The 18,794-nt window shown below is 56.2% G+C and overlaps 5 protein-coding genes across 5 annotated transcripts; 2 read left to right on the forward strand and 3 right to left on the reverse strand.

Annotated features, from left to right (window-relative positions):
• Window positions 1–1,305: 1,305 nt before the first annotated feature.
• On the reverse strand, window positions 1,306–1,701 carry CHGG_00996 (uncharacterized protein; the record flags this gene model as incomplete). The annotated part of the gene is made up of 1 exon (XM_001220216.1): window positions 1,306–1,701. The coding sequence occupies one exon, from the start codon at window positions 1,699–1,701 to the stop codon at window positions 1,306–1,308; it is 396 nt and encodes a 131-aa protein (XP_001220217.1).
• Window positions 1,702–3,111: 1,410 nt separating this feature from the next.
• CHGG_00997 (uncharacterized protein) lies at window positions 3,112–4,038 on the forward strand (the record flags this gene model as incomplete). The annotated part of the gene is made up of 2 exons (XM_001220217.1): window positions 3,112–3,747; window positions 3,814–4,038. 2 exons carry the CDS (start codon window positions 3,112–3,114, stop codon window positions 4,036–4,038), a joined length of 861 nt encoding a protein of 286 aa, XP_001220218.1.
• Window positions 4,039–4,876: 838 nt separating this feature from the next.
• Window positions 4,877–6,008, reverse strand: CHGG_00998 (uncharacterized protein; the record flags this gene model as incomplete). Its single annotated transcript, XM_001220218.1, has 3 exons — window positions 4,877–5,274; window positions 5,350–5,898; window positions 5,954–6,008. 3 exons carry the CDS (start codon window positions 6,006–6,008, stop codon window positions 4,877–4,879), a joined length of 1,002 nt encoding a protein of 333 aa, XP_001220219.1.
• Window positions 6,009–7,108: 1,100 nt separating this feature from the next.
• Window positions 7,109–9,867, reverse strand: CHGG_00999 (uncharacterized protein; the record flags this gene model as incomplete). The annotated part of the gene is made up of 5 exons (XM_001220219.1): window positions 7,109–7,351; window positions 7,445–7,751; window positions 7,805–8,227; window positions 8,488–9,383; window positions 9,505–9,867. The coding sequence occupies 5 exons, from the start codon at window positions 9,865–9,867 to the stop codon at window positions 7,109–7,111; spliced, it is 2,232 nt and encodes a 743-aa protein (XP_001220220.1).
• A 792-nt stretch (window positions 9,868–10,659) lies between these two features.
• On the forward strand, window positions 10,660–18,265 carry CHGG_01000 (uncharacterized protein; the record flags this gene model as incomplete). Its single annotated transcript, XM_001220220.1, has 10 exons — window positions 10,660–11,743; window positions 11,914–13,099; window positions 13,235–13,463; window positions 13,607–14,513; window positions 14,603–15,340; window positions 15,471–15,910; window positions 16,347–16,526; window positions 16,947–17,057; window positions 17,434–17,848; window positions 17,964–18,265. The coding sequence occupies 10 exons, from the start codon at window positions 10,660–10,662 to the stop codon at window positions 18,263–18,265; spliced, it is 5,592 nt and encodes a 1,863-aa protein (XP_001220221.1).
• Window positions 18,266–18,794: the final 529 nt, after the last annotated feature.

Genomic DNA, 18,794 nt, shown 5'->3' on the forward strand with positions numbered 1-18,794 from the left:
ACTGGGAGTTCGTTTCCATGTCAGAGTGTTGGAGCCGGGGTGGGCCACCAAAGTCCAAAGGACGGGGAAGTATAAGGGGAAGGTGGCTAATAGGATGCGGGAAGGCGAAACAGACCGCTGTGGTTTTGGGGGGGAGGGTTAGTGGGGGGTTGGGTTGGATTGGTTTGGTTGGGGGGATGGGGGGAGGGAAAGGGGGGAACGTACGGCCGATGATCAGAAAGGTCGCAAAGGAGCCGGAGCCGCGGTAGTCTTGCGACCGGGTCGTTTTCGACCACTCTACTCACTGGGAGGCCATCGAATTTGGGCAGTTGTGTCTTGAGCGAAGCGACAGGCGCGAGTGTTGAGTTTGTGATTGTAGTACTTGGTAGTGGTGGTGGTTCGGTTTCGAGATTGGATGAACTCGTGGTGCCGCTGACGTCGATGGGCGTACCTAGTGTAGACGCGGCGGGATTGTTGTGACAGCTGCCAAGAGTCGGATCGCCGGTTGTTTTCGATTCTCCGTTTGCGAAAATCCCGAGTTGTTGACAACGGGTGGATTCTCGAAGTTGCGTCAAGAATCCTAACCCGGAATTTCTCGTTTGTCGTGGCTAGTTGAGAGCTGGAGAAGCTTGGATGATGCAACCCAAACTCCGAGACATACACTCCGCACTGTGTGCTTAGCCATCAAATTTACGAATACTACCACTTTCAATGCCAAAATCTTGCCTTTTGCACAATTCATGACTGAACAAGGAACAAGCACGAGCCAGCGCCCCAAACCCGAGAGCTTTCTTCCTTTTTACATTTTCGCCAATTCTTCATACTCCTAAGATACTTCTCAACTCACTATAACAGTACAACGACAGTCGCGCTTTTCCGGGGTGGATCAGGACAGCGTTCCATCGTAGCCGTCAGGAACCCGGGCTTGTCAAAAGACGGGCCCAATCAGGAAGGCTGGCAAGCACGTACTCATCACCCGGGGGAATTATATAGGTAACCTAATCATAACTACAGTTCGCTACAAGCTCAGAAGCCTACTATTAACATATCTTTGTTCCAGTCGCTAGTTATACCACACATAGGTAGGTAAACACCCTCGGGAGTCCAGGACAGGTTCTTCACTGCACATTGAGGTAGAGGTTTTAGGAGGTTCAGGGTTTAATCAATAATGTCATCACACTCTTAAGTTCCTCCCTGAGTATGTCCTGACAGTAAGAGCCAAAAAAGGTAACGGAGGTAAGAAAGGCAACCGTCGAGACTCCCGTCGAGAGCCCGCAAAACTTCCAGTCATCCCACCACTCCCGCCCGTCTAATTAGGTACATACATCACATAACATGCACCAACCCCGACAAAGCCAGCACCCAAAGCCCAATCTGCTTCGCCGAGCCCACGGTCAGCCTCGCGCCAGCCCCGTTTATCTGCCAGCCCTTGATCCTGCGGTCGCCGCTCTCCCGCGTATTAAGATTCATACACGACGAGCTCGAGGTTCTGGCGCCCTCCTTGTCGGTCCCGTTGAAGTAGCGCTCCGGCAGCTCGCACCACAGGTAGCAGCCATCGACGATCTGGACCCTGCTGGGCTCGCAGCAGATCTCCATTGGCCGGTACGAGGTGTCGTTGCCGGGCGTCACCATGACGTTGATATCCTGGGGGATGGGGAGGTTTTGGATGTCCGGCACCTGGGTGTACGGAGGGCACGTTGTGCTTGCTGCGTTGGTCGTCATGTTGGTGGATTTGTGCTACCAATTGTGTGGCGGTGTGATCGCTGGTGTGATGGCAGGCAGCTTTGTGAGCAGGATGATCAGGAGCGGGACGATAGTTAGGTCCTAACGGGGTTGGTCTGGGGAATCTCGGAAAGCAAGCGAGAGAAGCGAATGCTGGAGGTGACGGGCCGGTTCAGCGAGGGAATCTCAACCCCCCAACTTGAGAAATGAGAATGAGTTGATGCCGCCAACTAAAAGGTAGGTGGAAGAAGGAGGAGAGGAGGTCGAGGGGCGGAGTGGGAGCACGAACAAGATAAACTCGGGGGAAAGAGGTGTTAAAAAGGCAAGCCAAGGCCCAAGCGGTTGGCGCCGCTCACCGTGTTGTTTCCCGCAGATTGTTCATCGATTGACGCTTGAACGGGTTGCCAAGAACGCAGATAGACGAGGTATGGCCGGCACTGACTCGTCCCACAAACCGCTTTTGGCGAGTACTCATCCGGGGCGGTGTGGCCAATGAAGGCGAGAGAGTGAACCAACAGCACCGAGAGGAGGCCGAAGTGGGCCGTGGTGATCACGCGAGGACACCTGGAAATGGATTGGCTACCGAAACAAACACTGTGAGCTTTGCTTCAACGATCTGAGCAACCTTGTGTTGCCTTTGTTCATTACCACCCCCCGTGGTGACAACATGAGCCAGGGGAGCCACTCCCTCTTCGTAGAGTTTGTACAGCCGAGATGCCAGAGCTCAAAACGTACCCAGCACGGCATACGTGATTTCGTGCTGTTCAACATCGAACAATGACATCAACATGTCACTATCCGGGTTTCAAACCATGAAGCCATGGCCCAATCATGGCAAACCTAAAGTCCTCCAGGTGGGGGGGGTGGGGGGAGGATAGGGGAGATATCCAGCTCCGCATAGACATGGCGTCTTTCAAGATAGGTATTCATGTCCGCGACTCCGGTGCCTGCACGTCTAGAGGCCGCATGGGCAAAAACCTTTCGGTCGCGTTTGGGGATGAACTCCTGATCTGCGGAGGACTTGCAATACCTATCTATCTCCGGCTCAAGGTCCAAGGATCCTGCTGCTTCGACCAGCAAGAACAACGTCAAACCAACCACCCTAAGAGGCATTTGGAAACTTCAACCAACACCTCTGCCAAGAGATGTCGCCCCGCGGCGGCAAGAAATCATGACGAATGGCCGCTACACGGAAGCATCATTTGGCAACATGAATTCGGCGAGGGTCAACGTTGCATGACACCCAAAATTGAGGGCCAGATGTCTAGGAAACACAAGAGACGGGCCACGGAAAGTGTGATAAAAAGGGCCAAAGTGTTCCCGTTGCTAGGGAAAGGGTATTTATCCATCACCACTCCTCATTCTTTCCTTCCAGCCTCCAACACACTCAACTCATTGCTCAGGTACGCCATGAACCGCTTGACCACCGCGTTCGCGCTTCTCCCGGTTGCGTTTGCAACTCCATTCCTGCAACGGACTCAGACTGTAAACGTCGTTCTTCGGGTCAACAAAGTCACGTCTGGTGCCGCCATCGACGTCTGGAACGAGAGCAAGTCGGAGGTATTGGCCCAGGCATGCTCCCGTTCCCTCACATCTGGCTCTTTCGAAAGCAGTCCCATCCTCTTTACCGTCGACGAATACGGTGCCGGTACTTTGAGCATCGGCACGCAAACTTACACCATCCATGACGACCCGGACGTGTCGGGGGGCATCATCTGTGGTCGTATCGCCAGCCCCAGCGAACTTGCGATCAGCTGCGATGTTTCGATTCCCGAGTCTTTGCAACTGCGGGGCTTGAGCAAGAGAGATATCCAAGATTGTTTTGCTGGCAGCCCCGTTGAGCTCTTCGAGGTTATGAGGGGATTGGAGAATCCTGCGAACAACACCACTTGGACAAGCCCTCCCCCCTTCAACGCCCAAAACACCACATCACTCGTTGTCACTGATTCCGCTATCGACAAACGCCAGGGTGCATGCGGTGTCTGGAGTTCAAGGACAGTCGTGATCGGCGACGGAAACCCGCACCAGAATCCGCTCCATATTCAAGTTAGTGTAATACTTTTCCTCCTACTCGCACCAAGATTGAAGAACCTGCCCTAACAGCCTGTCTAGGAGCCAATGGAGTGCGGACTACGTGATGGATGCGAGATTGGGTACTCGAATATCCGATCGTTCACCATCAGCTGGAGTGCGAGTCTCTCAGCCGCTTCATGGATCAGTGGTGGGTTTGCTGTGGAGTCGTCCATCGAGACGGGGAATCAATACACTTGCGAGGGCAAGGCATACGACTATTTTGCCGTCTGGAAGAAGATGGGGCAAACCGCCTACATAGTTTAAAACGGAGATTACAACTAGTGTAGCGGTTTCCAGGAGAGCGGTGGTCCTTTCGTCATGTGGTCGCCCAACACCAACAACCGGGGCGGTTAACTTCTACTGCGTGTTCAGCCGGCAGTACGTCCGTAATATCGGCGATCGGTATATTGATAAATCCGACAAGTGGCCGGGTGGCCCTTGAAGCACTGGGTGCTAAACGCTCACAGCTTGGATGACACGGCCATGACTGGGGCTCTGACCCTGTCTAAGTCTTTATCAACTCGCCCGAGCTACTTCTGTTTTTTTACTAGTCTAGTTTTACCTCATTTTCCTCTGTTACACTCTATTTACTTTCTTTTCTTTGGCTCATGAAATCAGGTTTATTTTGTACCTTAGCTTGGTTGAACTCAGTTGCGCTATGATCTACTATCTCACATGCTCTCTTCCCTTCTCCGTGCTGTAGAATCATAGACGAGGCGACATAAGATTCACACCACAGCAATACGAGTCGGAAAGCAGAACTGAACACGCAGCCTTGGTACTAAGTGTCAACGATCCTTAGCATTCTCAATCATTATCAAAAGTCTCAGCACGTAACCCACCACCTATACTTTGCTCGGTCAGCAACTCGACTCTAAACTAAAAGCGTTCCATACCTAGGTATCCACGTCCTCGGCCTCCCCAGAATAGCGATATCTCCTTGTCTTCGCCCTTGTTCAAAAGGGACGAGTTTCGATTGTCAGAGCGACCAGTTCCGGACCCCTTTGAGCATATGAAAAAGAGATTCATATGCGAAACGGTTGATTTCCTAAACCAACATAACAATCATCATCATCCCACACCCCACCCCCCAATCCCCCCCCTACTCCGTACTCCCATCCAACGCCCTCATCCCATGCTCCGAATACCTCTCCCCTACCGGCGCGTACTCCCTCGCGATTCTCCCCAACTCCGCCATCTCCTCCTCCCCCAGCTCCACCTCCACGGCATTCTCCTTTACTCTCTCGGGACGCCCCGCCCCCGGGATGGGGATGATGGCGGGCATGCCGGGCCGCCGCCCCAGCGCCAGCACCCAGCCGATGGCCACCTGCGCCGGCGTGCAGCCCTTGCGCGCGGCTAGCTTGGCTACCTCGTCCGCCATGCGTAGGTTGTGAGCGAATACGTCCGGCTGGAATCGCGGCATCGTGTGGCGGTGGTCGCCCGGGGGGATGTCGGCGGGGGATTTGAGCTGCCCGGTGAGCATGCCCCGGCCGAGGGGGGCTGGGGACCGGTTGAGTGGTTAGTGATTTGGGAGGGACGAGATTGGGTGAGTGGTTGGGGTGAGTGGGATCTTACCGTATGCGAGGATGGGGATGCCGAGTTCGGCGCATGCCTCGACAACGCCGTTCTCGAGCGGCTCGGTGGCCCATAACGAGAGCTCGACCTCGACGGAGTGGATTTTGGTGACCTTGGCAGCGCGGCGGATGGTCGCGGCGCTGACCTCGCTGAGGGAGATGCCCCCGATGTTGCCGGCGTCGACCTGCTCCTGGAGCGCGGCGAGGGTGGTCTCGATGTCAACCTTGGGGTCCTTGCGGGCGGGCTCGAACTGGTCGATGCGGCCCTTGCCGCCGATCAGCCGGACGCTGTTCTCGACGCTGGTCTTGACGGCGGCCGGCGAGTCGTCCGGAGTGAGGTTCTCAAAGATGCAGCCCTTGACGTTGAGCAGGACCTTGTCCCTGCCCTCGGGGTATTTTGCGTAGTAGCTGTTGAGGAGGGTGAGTGAGTTGGCGTCAGGCGTACCATAGAATTCACCGGCGTTCAGGTAGTTACAGCCGGCGTCAAGGGCGGCTTTGATGGCGGCGAAGGCCTCTTCTTCGGTGAGTCTACCGGGAGGTACTGACAGGCCTGTGACGGTAAGCCGATGCGCCAAAATTAGGTAGGTGTATCGCTGGGGGCCTACCTATCAGGCCGAAGCCAATGTTGCCGACCTGCTTGCCCTGAATCGTGTGGCCCATGGTGATATGGTGTTGAGCTTTTGAGATCTGACACTCGAATATGCGCTTGGCTACGAAATATGCGACGAATCTCAACGGCCTCGTAAAAATGTTGACATATCACTAGATTTATATGTGAGGAGTTGATAGTCGGCTCGGAGTTAGGGGTCTTGAGCACTGTGATGATGTCCGCGGCGTCTAGCGACTAACCCCGAAACGGCCCAAAATCCAGGAGAGCAGCTGTTATTCCATGTGTTACCTTCTAGGTAGCTTTCAGATTCCGCAGCTTGGTAATCCGAGTGTTGGGCGATTTGAGGAGGGGAACAGGTCAATGACAGCGGGGTTCTGAGTGAGATGACCTTCATCAACTTGCCCCCGCTCCGAAGCCTGGACTGGAGTGGTTGGGCCCCAAAAGGGGAAGCACACAATAATGCCTGCCTTCTCTTCCAACTCGGAATTTGTGAACAGTTGCAAACTAAAACCCGAAACGTTGACCTAGTTTGAGGAAATAATGGTGACGGGCAAATCGAAATGTTTCACATTATATCTACCTTTAGTGCACAATGAGATTCCAAACACATGGCATTGTTTAGGTAGGTTGCACACCACCCTCTGGACTCCACAGGCGAGTTAGCGTGAAGCTGAAGGTGGTGTCAGTCTCAATTGACCAATCGGCTGATGTCGAGGCCACCGATATTCGAGTTTCACTGAGTGGTGGGAAGGGAAAGCGACCCAACTCGAAGCTAGGTATGACGTGCAGCCCCCGAGGCTGTGTTTACACACACACACCCACACAATTTATTCCGCCCGGCGGGCTTGACCCGAAAGGGCAACTATCACGTGTCTACTAATACATATCCTAAAATTGCTGGCGTCGCTTCGTTCGTCAGTCGCACGGCCCTTCGCTACGCTACGGGGCGCTTCCTTCCTCTCTCCCGCTCCTGGCAATTTTCCTCCCTCTCCGGAGGACAATCCGGGTTAGGGTTAATTACGGGAGAGACGAAGCGCCAATATCTGTCCGTCGGCCAACAACTCCATCTGCTTGAGCCATCTACGAATCGTTTCTATTCCGCCACTCACGTTACGTATCTACACTCACGTCCTCGCTACTTACAAATCAATTAGACTCTGAGGGGAACCTCCCCCGCCACAGCATCTAACGCCTGCAGTTGCCTGGTAGCGTGATCGGACAACTTCAACCCCATAGCTGGTGATGGTGTCTCGCGGTAGATCCTGCTGCGGTCGAAGGGCCGCTCAAACATCAGCCCGCCGAGTGTCTTCACCCGCGAAACGGCCACGTAGGAGAGGCCAGAAGCAAACTCTGGCGCAGAGATGTCGCAGACGACCTTGTCCAGGGTGATGCCCTGTGATTTGTGGACGGTGATCGCATAGCTGACCAACAGCGGGAACTACTCTCTTGAACATGAGTTGGCGCCGACCATGAAGTCATGCCGCACTCGGAGGATGGGAACAGCCAGCTTCTCTCCACTACGGAGAGGCTCCCCGTTCGGCATCGTGAAGCCCGGGCCGTCGTAGTCATCGAAGGCCACCATGATGACCTCGGGCGGGTCTCGCAGCACGTCGGTACCTTCTTTCCAGGATATGTCGTAGACTGTGCCCTGTGCGCCGTGGACGAGCCCGACGTCGGCCCACAAATTCCGCGTCAGCATCACCCTGCAACCAACACACAAGGGCAAGCGCTTGGCCAAGTTGCCGGCATCTGAGGATTCAACCTTCTCCGCACCAACACCCTCATCGCTTTGCCTCGACCTGAATGGCGGGGCTGTCCAGGCCAAGTCATGTGTTGGTGGTTGTACTCGACGACCTGGGCCTTGGTGGGATAGATGCGAAGCACATCAGCAAAGCTGTCAACCTCCTCGGGAGAGAGCTTGACAGAGCATCTCGAAGCGAGGAGCTCCCAGGAGGGTACTGACACATCAGCTTTTCGCAGTTCTTCCAAGGCCCGCCGAAACGGGGCCTGGTCTTCGCCCTGCTGCCGCTGTATTGTGGTCAGAAACACCGACTTGTCGAATGAGAGGTAAGCATTACGCCCGACAATCTCGATGCCCTTTAGGTCGTCGCGTGTTGAGTACAGCGGCTTGTTCAGAACAGGGGGAAGCTGGAAGAAGTCCCCGATCAGGATGACGCTGAGGCCGCCGAAGAACTCGTCACGATTCTCCGGGAACACCTCTCGTAGGCGCTGGTCGATCCACGCGAGGGTCTTGAGGCGCGAGCATGCTCTTCTCGTCAATCACGAGGTAGTGGATGCCCCTGAACCCCCGCTGCAAGGCGTTGAGGGTCGTCGGGGTCTCGGAGAGCGAGCGGTAATTGCCGTCGACGGGGAGCCGCAGAAGGGAATGCAGAGTCTGTCCCCCTATCTGGTTGCTCGCCACGCCCGTCGGGGCGGCCCTGACAATGGGGGAAACTCGGCCATAGGAAGCTGCCTCGGCCTGAAGATGAGAAGAGATGACCTTCACCATGTACGACGTTCCAGTCCCACCTCCCTCCGTCGATCTGTAGACGAAGGGGCGGAGGCTGACGGTTCTCGTTCTTGGCTCTGTAGTGGCGCATGACCGTGTCGTATACCTGCTGCTGCTGCGTGTTCAACGTGTCACGGGCTGCGAGAGGCATCTCTTCCACGTCGTAATTACCTGGAGCGTCTCCACGGAGTTGCACCCAGTAACCTCCGGTACCAAACTGGTCGTGCGAGTAGCGACCAATGTGTCGTGTCCAGTCGCAATTGACATCAATGTCTCGGCGTCCAAGCAAGTCGGCTGGTTCTTCGGGAAGTTGGAGGGCGGGGACCAGCCGGGCCACCTCCTGCCAATCCTCAAGTGTGATGTCCCCAGCATCCTCCCCTCGCTCGAATTCATCCTCTTCCGGCAGCGGATCGGGCTCGTCGACAGTACCGTAGTGGTCGTCCTGGTGGTCGTGGTGCTCGAGACAGTAATGATATACGGAAGTGTAGTTGTCAAACTGCAGATCATCAACCTCGAGCAATTGTTCCGACTGGCGATGGGGGTGGTTCAGGAGCAGCTTGACGCGGCAGAAGTCAGAGTACTGCTGATGGGAACGGACCGGCTTGTACCGGGGGTAATAATACAACACCCTGGGCATCGCAGGAGGCTGCCAGATCGCCCACCTCGCCGGATTCCGCGCCTTGAAGTTCCAGTCTTGCAGGAACTCAAAGTAGGAGACGTCATCCATTGAGGCAGGCCGCCGAAGATACCTCTCGTATGCTGTCTGAGACTCCTGGATATCGCCATCAGCCGTGATGTCGATTGGGCGAGCATGCCTCTCGTGGGGTCTACAGTCAACACTCTGGACCACTCGGCTATCCTCTTGGAGAGGGAGTCCCAGGAGAATATGGCAGATCTCCTGCGCAGAGTAGTCCCTCTCTCCGATTAGTTTGTTCATCAAAGAGAATTTTCTCCGCGGGCGATTGCGCGAGAAATCTCGATGCTCGCTCGCGACGCTTCAATCTGCGAAGGTTAGCTGAAGAAACGACTATCGTTACCTTAACTAAGGATATCACATGAAGCTTCTTCTTGTGCCGGCAACTTAGACAGTTGACAACAATCCTTCCGTTCCCGCGGGCATGGAGGAACTGGTCAATGTTCTGCTCAGTATTGCATTTGGTACACGACTTGCGTGTCACGGCTGTCTCCGCAGCGGCCTCGGCAGTGCCGCCCAGAACGACTATCACGTCTTCCATGGAAAGGCCTGGGTTTGAAAAGCGGTAGACGTGGAAACGGCGAGAACCGCGATGTTCGCGATTGTCGAGCGGATTGCGAGGACACGGAGATGAAGCAGTTTCGGCAGAGCCAATGAGGCACGTGACCAACATCGAGTGCAGCGTGCTCACGAACCAATCGGCCATCGCGATAAGGATATCAATTTCCCATAGTAATTTCCAAAAGTTTGAGCGTAATATTGTCCTCCGGACAGGAAAATTGCTGTCTTGTCGCTAGCGAAATCGGCTTCCGCTTTTTACAGATGTACTCTCTCTTCAATTGTCTTGGGGGCCTGTTTTCGAGCCTCGGCGCTTATACCGTGCTTGTTCCCACCGTTAAATGTCCCCCACAGTCCAGCACAGTCCAGCACAGTGCTTCACCATCTTGCTCGCTAAACCAAGAGGAAGAAGAGCAAGCAAAATTGATTGTATTCAGAATTATCTATCTCCTTGAGGTGGGTGTGGGCGACGCCCACCAATCTAACTATCACAGACTGCTCCTAAAAGCAAGGAGGCGAGAAGACTTCCCAGCGTCACAATAATCCGGTCGTCTGCGGTCACAGTTTCACAGGCCCTGTCACCGTCGCTGGCATCTGAAACGGATCCAGGTTCGTGTCACCTGTGCTCCCGCGAGGAAAGTCACGCCACGTCCACCCGCTCGATTGGGTTGCCCGCAGTCCCTGTGCACGATTGGCAGCGCGAGCCAGCCACAGCTTTCAGCTCAACGCCGGATATCCATTGCTATTGGATGTCCCAAGCCAACTCGACAAGATGCCCGGCAATTCACGACCTCATCGTTACCCCGCACCTGTAACTATCGCAATGATAATGCCAGCCCGAAGCACTGGAAACCCGACCGACCGAGCTCGCACCAGCAGACGTCTGTAGACTCCAGCAAGAGTTTTCCGCCGGCCTCACAGGCCGTCTACCGATGACGCGATGTCGAATCCGTCTAACAACAGCCCGAGGCGGCACGAAGAGTACACCGTCGCGGTGATCTGCGCCATCGGCTTCGAGATGGCCGCCGTCCGCTACATGCTGGACCGCGAACATCCCCGCCTCCCCCCCAAGCAAGGTGACTCCAACATGTACGTCCTCGGCGAGCTCAGCGGCCACAACGTCGTCCTCGCCTGCCTTCCGGGCAACCAGGGAAAGGGCGCGGCCGCGGTCGTCGCTACGAATATGGCCCGCACCTTCCCGTCCATCGAATGGCGGTTTCTCGTCGGCATCGGAGGCGGCGTGCCCAGTGACAAACACGACATCCGCCTGGGCGACGTGGTGATCAGCATGCCCGAGGGCCAGTACGGCGGCGTGGTCCAGTACGACTTAGGCAAGGATACTGAGGACGGCCTCCGGTTGAAGGGGTTCCTGTGGCCTCCGCCGGCAACCTTGAGGGGCGCCGTCGAGCTGATGCGGTGCGACCACCTGACGGCTGAGAACAAGGTGAAAGAGTTCTTATCCCAGATGTTACGAAAGGGACCGCGGCTTTCCGTCTACCAACGCCCGCCTGCCGACCAAGACGTCCTCTTCAACGCAGACTACCCCCACGTCGCGAGCCGCTCTGCATGTGAGAACTGCGACGGGACAAAGGCCATCAGCAGGCCGCCCCGGCCATGTGCAGGCACCGAGGTGCATTACGGACTGATCGCTTCCGGAGATCGAGTCATGAGGAGCGCGGCAAAGAGGAACGCGACCGCCTATGACGTAGGCGACATACTCTGCTTCGAGATGGAGGCGGCCGGGATCGCGACCGAGTACTCCTGCATCGTCATCCGCGGCATCTCCGACTATGCAGACTCTCACAAGAACGACAGCTGGCAGCGTTATGCCGCGGCGGCCGCCGCGGCCGCCGCCAAGGAGCTGCTCTCGTACGTCACTCCGGAGCAGCCTTTAGACGAGGCTATGCCTGCGCCGCCCGGCCAAGGCGCGCTACCCGGTCGCAACGAGCCAGTCAGCCAATTATTGTCTGGGCAGGGTTTTCAGGCCGCTGGGCCTGTCACAGTTGGAAGGGACTTCAAGTTTGGTACGAAGTGACAATCACCAGACAGGTTATCTTGATTAACACGTGTCGTATTGATAGTTTTGAATCAAACTTCATCTTCAAGTAACCCGATACGTACGTGACCGTCCATGTCGGTGACTGATACAGGAAGGCTCCCCCTGCAGAAGGTCTATAAGGCTAACATTTGACAGCCCAGCAACCAGACCAAGATGCTTGTCTGACGCATTTGCGCATTGCTGATCCCCGCGACGAAAAAGCGCGCATTGAGGACACAAAAGGCGGCCTGTTCAAGGATTCATACCGCTGGATCCTCGGCCATGACGATTTCCTGCGATGGCGTAAAGAGAAACAAAGCCGTCTGCTCTGGATCAAGGGTGATCCCGGCAAGGGCAAGACCATGCTGCTCTGCGGCATTGTGGACGAGCTGAGAGCCGGGACAAAACTTGCAGACAAGAAGCATTTCTTCTTCAGCCGGAAGTCTACGACGCTGCTGTCCTACTTTTTTTGCCAGGCCACCGACCCGCGTATCAACAGCGCTACCGCCGTACTGCGGGGGCTGATCTACCTGCTCGTTAGGCAACAGCCGTTGCTTCTCTCTCATGTGTGGGATGAATACAAGGTTACAGGCAGGGCATTATTCGAGGGTCGCGACCAATGGGTCACATTATCGCGGATCTTCACCAACATCTTGCGCGATGCCTGTGTTGGGAGGGCCTACTTGATCATCGACGCCCTTGACGAATGCGAGACCGGCCTAGAGCAGCTTCTGAAGCTCGTCGCCCAGAGTGCGTCGTCGCCCCGCGTCAAGTGGATCGTGTCCAGCCGGAACAGGCCCGATATCGAACAGCACTTGAAGCTTGACGCACAGATGACGCTGAGCCTTGAGCTGAAGCACAATGCAGAGTCCGTGTCCCGGGCTATCGAGCTATACATTGACGACAAGGTGTCCCGGCTCCAGTCCTTGCAAGACCATTCGCTCCGGAACCACGTTCGACACGTTCTCCGCCGCAAAGCTGATGGCACGTTCCTCTGGGTCACTCTCGTCATCCAGGAACTTGAAAAAGCCGACAGCTGGGAGGTACTAAAGGTAGTCGACGCTATGCCGAAAGGCCTAGACGAGCTGTATACCCGAATGATGGATCAGATCCAACAAAGAAAGGACCCTGAGTTCTGTCGGCTTGTCCTTTCAGCAGCTACTCTGGCTTATCGACCGCTTCATCTACTTGAGCTAGGTGTGGTATCGGGACTACCAGCTGCAATTGCAAGCAGTGCCGAAAATGTCCAGAAAATCGTAAAGAAGAGCGGTTCATTTCTTACTGTGCGAGAAGGCCTAGTCTTCATCATCCACCAGTCGGCGAAGGATTATTTGCAGAGAAAGTATAGCTCGCTTCAGCCAGCCGGAGTTGCCCATGGGCATGTCGACATCAGCAGGCGCTCAATGGACGCGATGTCAGCAATACTAAAAAAAAACATACACAAACTCGACTTCGGCTGCAAACCAAACGATATAAGCCCTCCCCAGCCAGACCCGCTGGCTCCAATACGGTACTCCTGCGTCTTCTGGGCCGACCATCTCTCCCTGAACGGGGACGCCCCCGAGTGCAAGAAAGCTCTGACGGACGATGGAGCAGTGTTTAAATTTTTGAAGGAGCGGTTCCTCTGCTGGCTCGAGAGTCTGTCTCTCCTCGGAAAACTCTCAGATGTGGTGTCATCGATGAGAAAGCTTCTGCAGGTTGTCCAGGTATGTTCATGGTCGCTGTTGCTACATCCATCACTAATCGCCTCTAGCAATCGGGTACGAGTCCTCGACTTGTTGGATTCTTGGAAGATGCCGATAAGTTTGTCCGTAGCCACGGATCAATCCTAGAACGGGCTCCGTTACAGACGTATGGCTCTGCACTTGTGTTTAGTCCAGCAATGAGCGAGGTCAGATGTACGCAATGGAAGGAAAGGCTGTCGTTTATCAAAGTGGCTGCAGGTATTAGAGACCACTGGGACGCGCACCAGCAGACGCTCGAGGGGCATAGCTATTGGGTCAGGGCCGTCGCCTTCTCGCCGGACGGCAAGACGTTGGCATCAGCTTCACACGATCGCACAGTCCGGCTCTGGGATGCAGCGACAGGCGCGCACCAGCAGACGCTCAAGGGGCATAGCGATTGGGTCAGCGCCGTCGCCTTCTCGCCGGACGGCAAGACGCTGGCATCGGCTTCACACGATCTCACAGTCCGGCTCTGGGATGCAGCGACAGGCGCGCACCAGCAGACGCTCAAGGGGCATAGCGATTCGGTCAGGGCCGTCGCCTTCTCGCCGGACGGCAAGACGCTGGCATCGGCTTCAGACGATCGCACAGTCCGGCTCTGGGATGCAGCGACAGGCGCGCACCAGCAGACGCTCAAGGGGCATAGCGATTGGGTCAGCGCCGTCGCCTTCTCGCCGGACGGCAAGACGCTGGCATCGGCTTCACACGATCTCACAGTCCGGCTCTGGGATGCAGCGACAGGCGCGCACCAGCAGACGCTCAAGGGGCATAGCGATTCGGTCAGCGCCGTCGCCTTCTCGCCGGACGGCAAGACGCTGGCATCGGCTTCAGACGATCGCACAGTCCGGCTCTGGGATGCAGCGACAGGCGCGCACCAGCAGACGCTCAAGGGGCATATCTATTGGGTCAGGGCCGTCGCCTTCTCGCCGGACGGCAAGACGCTGGCATCGGCTTCAGACGATCGCACAGTCCGGCTCTGGGATGCAGCGACAGGCGCGCACCAGCAGACGCTCAAGGGGCATAGCTATTCGGGTCAGCGCCGTCGCCTTCTCGCCGGACGGCAAGACGCTGGCATCGGCTTCACACGATCTCACAGTCCGGCTCTGGGGATGCAGCGACAGGCGCGCACCAGCAGACGCTCAAGGGGCATAGCGATTGGGTCAGCGCCGTCGCCTTCTCGCCGGACGGCAAGGACGCTGGCATCGGGCTTCACACGATCTCACAGTCCGGCCTCTGGGATGCAGCGACAGGCGCGCACCAGCAGACGCTCAAGGGGCATAGCGATTCGGTCAGGGCCGTCGCCTTCTCGCCGGACGGCAAGACGCTGGCATCGGCTTCAGACGATCGCACAGTCCGGCTCTGGGATGCAGCGACAGGCGCGCACCAGCAGACGCTCAAGGGGCATAGCGATTCGGTCAGCGCCGTCGCCTTCTCGCCGGACGGCAAGACGCTGGCATCGGCTTCAGACGATCTCACAGTCCGGCTCTGGGATGCAGCGACAGGCGCGCACCAGCAGACGCTCAAGGGGCATAGCGATTCGGTCAGCGCCGTCGCCTTCTCGCCGGACGGCAAGACGCTGGCATCGGCTTCAGACGATCGCACAGTCCCGGCTCTGGGATGCAGCGACAGGCGCGCACCAGCAGACGCTCAAGGGGGCATATCTATTGGGTCAGCGCCGTCGCCTTCTCGCCGGACGGCAAGACGCTGGCATCGGCTTCAGACGATCGCACAGTCCGGCTCTGGGATGCAGCGACAGGCGCGCACCAGCAGACGCTCAAGGGGCATAGCTATTCGGTCAGCGCCGTCGCCTTCTCGCCGGACGGCAAGACGCTGGCATCGGCTTTCAGACGATTTGCACAGTCCGGCTCTGGGATGCAGCGACAGGCGGCGCACCAGCAGACGCTCAAGGGGCATAGCGATTAGGGTCAGCGCCGTCGTCCTTCTCGCCGGACGGCAAGACGCTGGCATCGGCTTCACACGATCTCACAGTCCGGCTCTGGGATGCAGCGACAGGCGCGCACCAGCAGACGCTCAAGGGGCATAGCGATCCGGTCAGGGCCGTCGCCTTCTCGCCGGACGGCAAGACGCTGGCATCGGCTTCAGACGATCGCACAGTCCGGCTCTGGGATGCAGCGACAGGCGCGCACCAGCAGACGCTCAAGGGGCATAGCGATTGGGTCAGGGCCGTCGCCTTCTCGCCGGACGGCAAGACGCTGGCATCGGCTTCAGACGATCGCACAGTCCGGCTCTGGGATGCAGCGACAGGCGCGCACCAGCAGACGCTCAAGGGGCATATCTATTGGGTCAGGGCCGTCGCCTTCTCGCCGGACGGCAAGACGCTGGCATCGGCTTCAGACGATCGCACAGTCCGGCTCTGGGATGCAGCGACAGGCGCGCACCAGCAGACGCTCAAGGGGCATAGCTATTCGGTCAGCGCCTTCGCCTTCTCAGAAGATAGCCAACATCTGAAGACAGATCGTGGATCGCTTAGCCTCTCGTTAACATCTACCTCTCTCAACAAGCAGTCCTTAGATTATACTCCATATATCGATGAAGAATGGATAACTCTAGATGGAAAGAATCTTCTTTGGCTACCGAAGGATTATCGGCCTACAAGCGTAGCTCTGTATAAGAACATGATGGTCTTAGGGCATAGGTCTGGTGAACTAACATTCTTACAATTCGAATTTTCGTAGATTAGAGCGTGATGAGTTAACTATTTTTTTTTCTCTCTCCCTAAGATAAGGGGTGGGGGGGAAGCGCTTGCTTTATAGAAGTTGAATTTGCCACCAAGGTTGCCACTCGTTCTTGAATTTTCTAACTCACCACTGTCCCAAAACCAGAGAACATAGTGTTGGAACGTAGCCGAGTTATCGCCATATTGGGGACCCCGAGTCGTTGCGACCTTCACCCGGTACCGCTGCATTACTCGGTGCCGCTGCATCAGGCGACCCCGAGTTCAGAATTGCCAATCGTCACCACTGTGAACAGTCTGTGATGTTTAGATTGGTGGGCGTCGCCCACCCCCACACCTCAAGGGGACAGGTAATTCTGAATAATCAATCTTGCTTGCTCTTCTTGCTCCTGGTTTAAGTGAGCAAGACGGTGAAACACTGTGCTGGACTGTGGGGGACATTTGACGGTGGGAACAAGCACGGTGTAAGCGCCAAGAGACCCGACAACAGGCCCCGAGACAACTGATGAGAGAGTAAAAAACGGAAGGCGATTTCGCTAGCGACTGTATCTCCCACAGCAGTTTCTCGATAGCAACCTGTTTGAAGCCAAGATCCAATATCGAGGCTAACAACCCCGTGATGCATTCTCTTGTCGATTGTTACAAGGCTCGCAGTCTCTCGGCGCACTGACGCCACTGATACCGTCACCATCGCACCTCCTTTCGTTTCTTATCGGGTGTAGTTGGTTGTGAAGCCTCGGTGGCACTGGCACCAACAACTGAATCATCAGACCATGTCTGTGGCGACAAATGCGGCCTCGCCCGCGCCTCTCTCTCGGCCCACGACATCGCAATTGACCAGGCGCAAGTCCTCCAAAGATCGCATTCGGGATATTCTCGAGGTTAGTTTTTGTTTGTTGAGTTGGACCACCTGCGCCCAGAATACCCAGAGTCTTGGGACTCTCGTCAGGGATTCCATCCATCATTCCCCACACTTTCTCTCGCTTTGGCGCGTGCCGACCGCATCCATCCCGCGCACCGGCATCGTTGCACACAAGACAACAAACACCAGGCCCGAGTGTGGCCAGCATGTCTCGCATAGCCGCTGCGATCTTCGGTCCCTCGGCGAATAACATCTTCAGCCTCACTGTTCGTACATACCACATCTGCATCATGTGCTGATGATGCGCGCCAACCAATCCTCCACCCTCCACGCAGCACGTGCTCACCCCAAGACATGGCAAGAAGCTAACATTTCATAATCCCAACTCCCTCCAGGGCGCCCGCGAACGAGCCGAATCCCTCGACCCCGATTCCGCCAACGTCGGTCCCAAGCTCCAACCTCTCCTCGAGCGCTCGCGCAGAGCCAGCGACCCTTGCGGCTCGGGCTCACTACCAGAACGCAACGGCAATGGACACGGCGTAGTGACCTCCCAGCCGGAACGGCAGCGGACCCTCAACTACCAGAGCACGGCCGAGACGAGCCCCGCGCGCAGGAGATCGGCGCTGAGCAGGAAATCGTCAGGGCAGTACCGGGGGCCGCAGACGCCCGGGCGGGACGGTGGTGATAGCGGGCCACGGGAACGGCCCAGGGCGGACCGGGAGGAGCCCGGGTGGAAGCGCACGCTGCGCTACTTCAAGAGCGTCGAGCTCGAGAATAAGGGCAGTGTTGCGCGGGACCACTTGGCGCTGGGTAGGTTCTTCCTTCCACGGTTGTGTCTCTAAACAAAACGAAATGGAAACAAGCTGACGGGTTGTTGGTTGTGGTTTAGAACGAACGTTCCTCGCCTGGCTGCGCACGTCTCTAGCGTTTGCCTCAATCGGCATCGCCGTAACGCAGCTGTTTCGCCTCAACACGTCGCTGGCCGAGGATAGCAAACAGGCCGACCGCCTGCGACACATGGGCAAGCCTCTTGGGACAGCCTTCTTGGCGGTCAGCATCTTGATCTTGCTGCTCGGGTATAACAGGTACCTGCAGGGTCAAAATTGGGTGATCAAGGGCAAATTCCCAGCCAGTAGGGGGACCATCATGCTGGTGGCCTTGATAGCGTTTACGGTGACACTAGCCTCCCTGATTGTCATTCTTACGGTGCAGAATGGCCAGACGTGATGTGGTTGGGCTCGGACGGTTATACCTATTGCGAATTTAAGATGGTGTCAGGGGATTTTGGTTTTAGGTGTTGGAGGTGGAAGGTGTTCAGGATGAGTGGGAAATGAATGGTGAGCATGGAGCGAGTTGTCAATTAGGTGCTATTATACCAGTGATGCATGCGGAGTTTTTGTATGAATAAACCAGACCCCGGAGATCAACCGATTAAGAAAGATATAGCTGCGTGATAGCTTAAAGTTGAGATGAGATTATCTGTGCTTTTATGGTGGTCAAACCCTCGCAAACGCACCTCACCCCAACTCCAACTGGGCCTGTGTTCCACTCAACACAGAACTCACCTTTAAACCCACTTTCATTCACCCCACCACCAACACAAACAACAACAACATCAATCTCCAAAATCCAATACAACCCTGAAAGAGTAATAATAATAATAATACAACCTCCTCAACATGGCCGTCAACGTCCAAGAATTCGCTCAAAACACAACTCTCTCTCTTCGTCTCTGAACTCGCAGCCGAAATCGCCG

Source organism: Chaetomium globosum, genomic scaffold, assembly GCF_000143365.1.
Source record: "Chaetomium globosum CBS 148.51 scaffold_1 genomic scaffold, whole genome shotgun sequence".
Taxonomy (NCBI): domain Eukaryota; kingdom Fungi; phylum Ascomycota; class Sordariomycetes; order Sordariales; family Chaetomiaceae; genus Chaetomium; species Chaetomium globosum.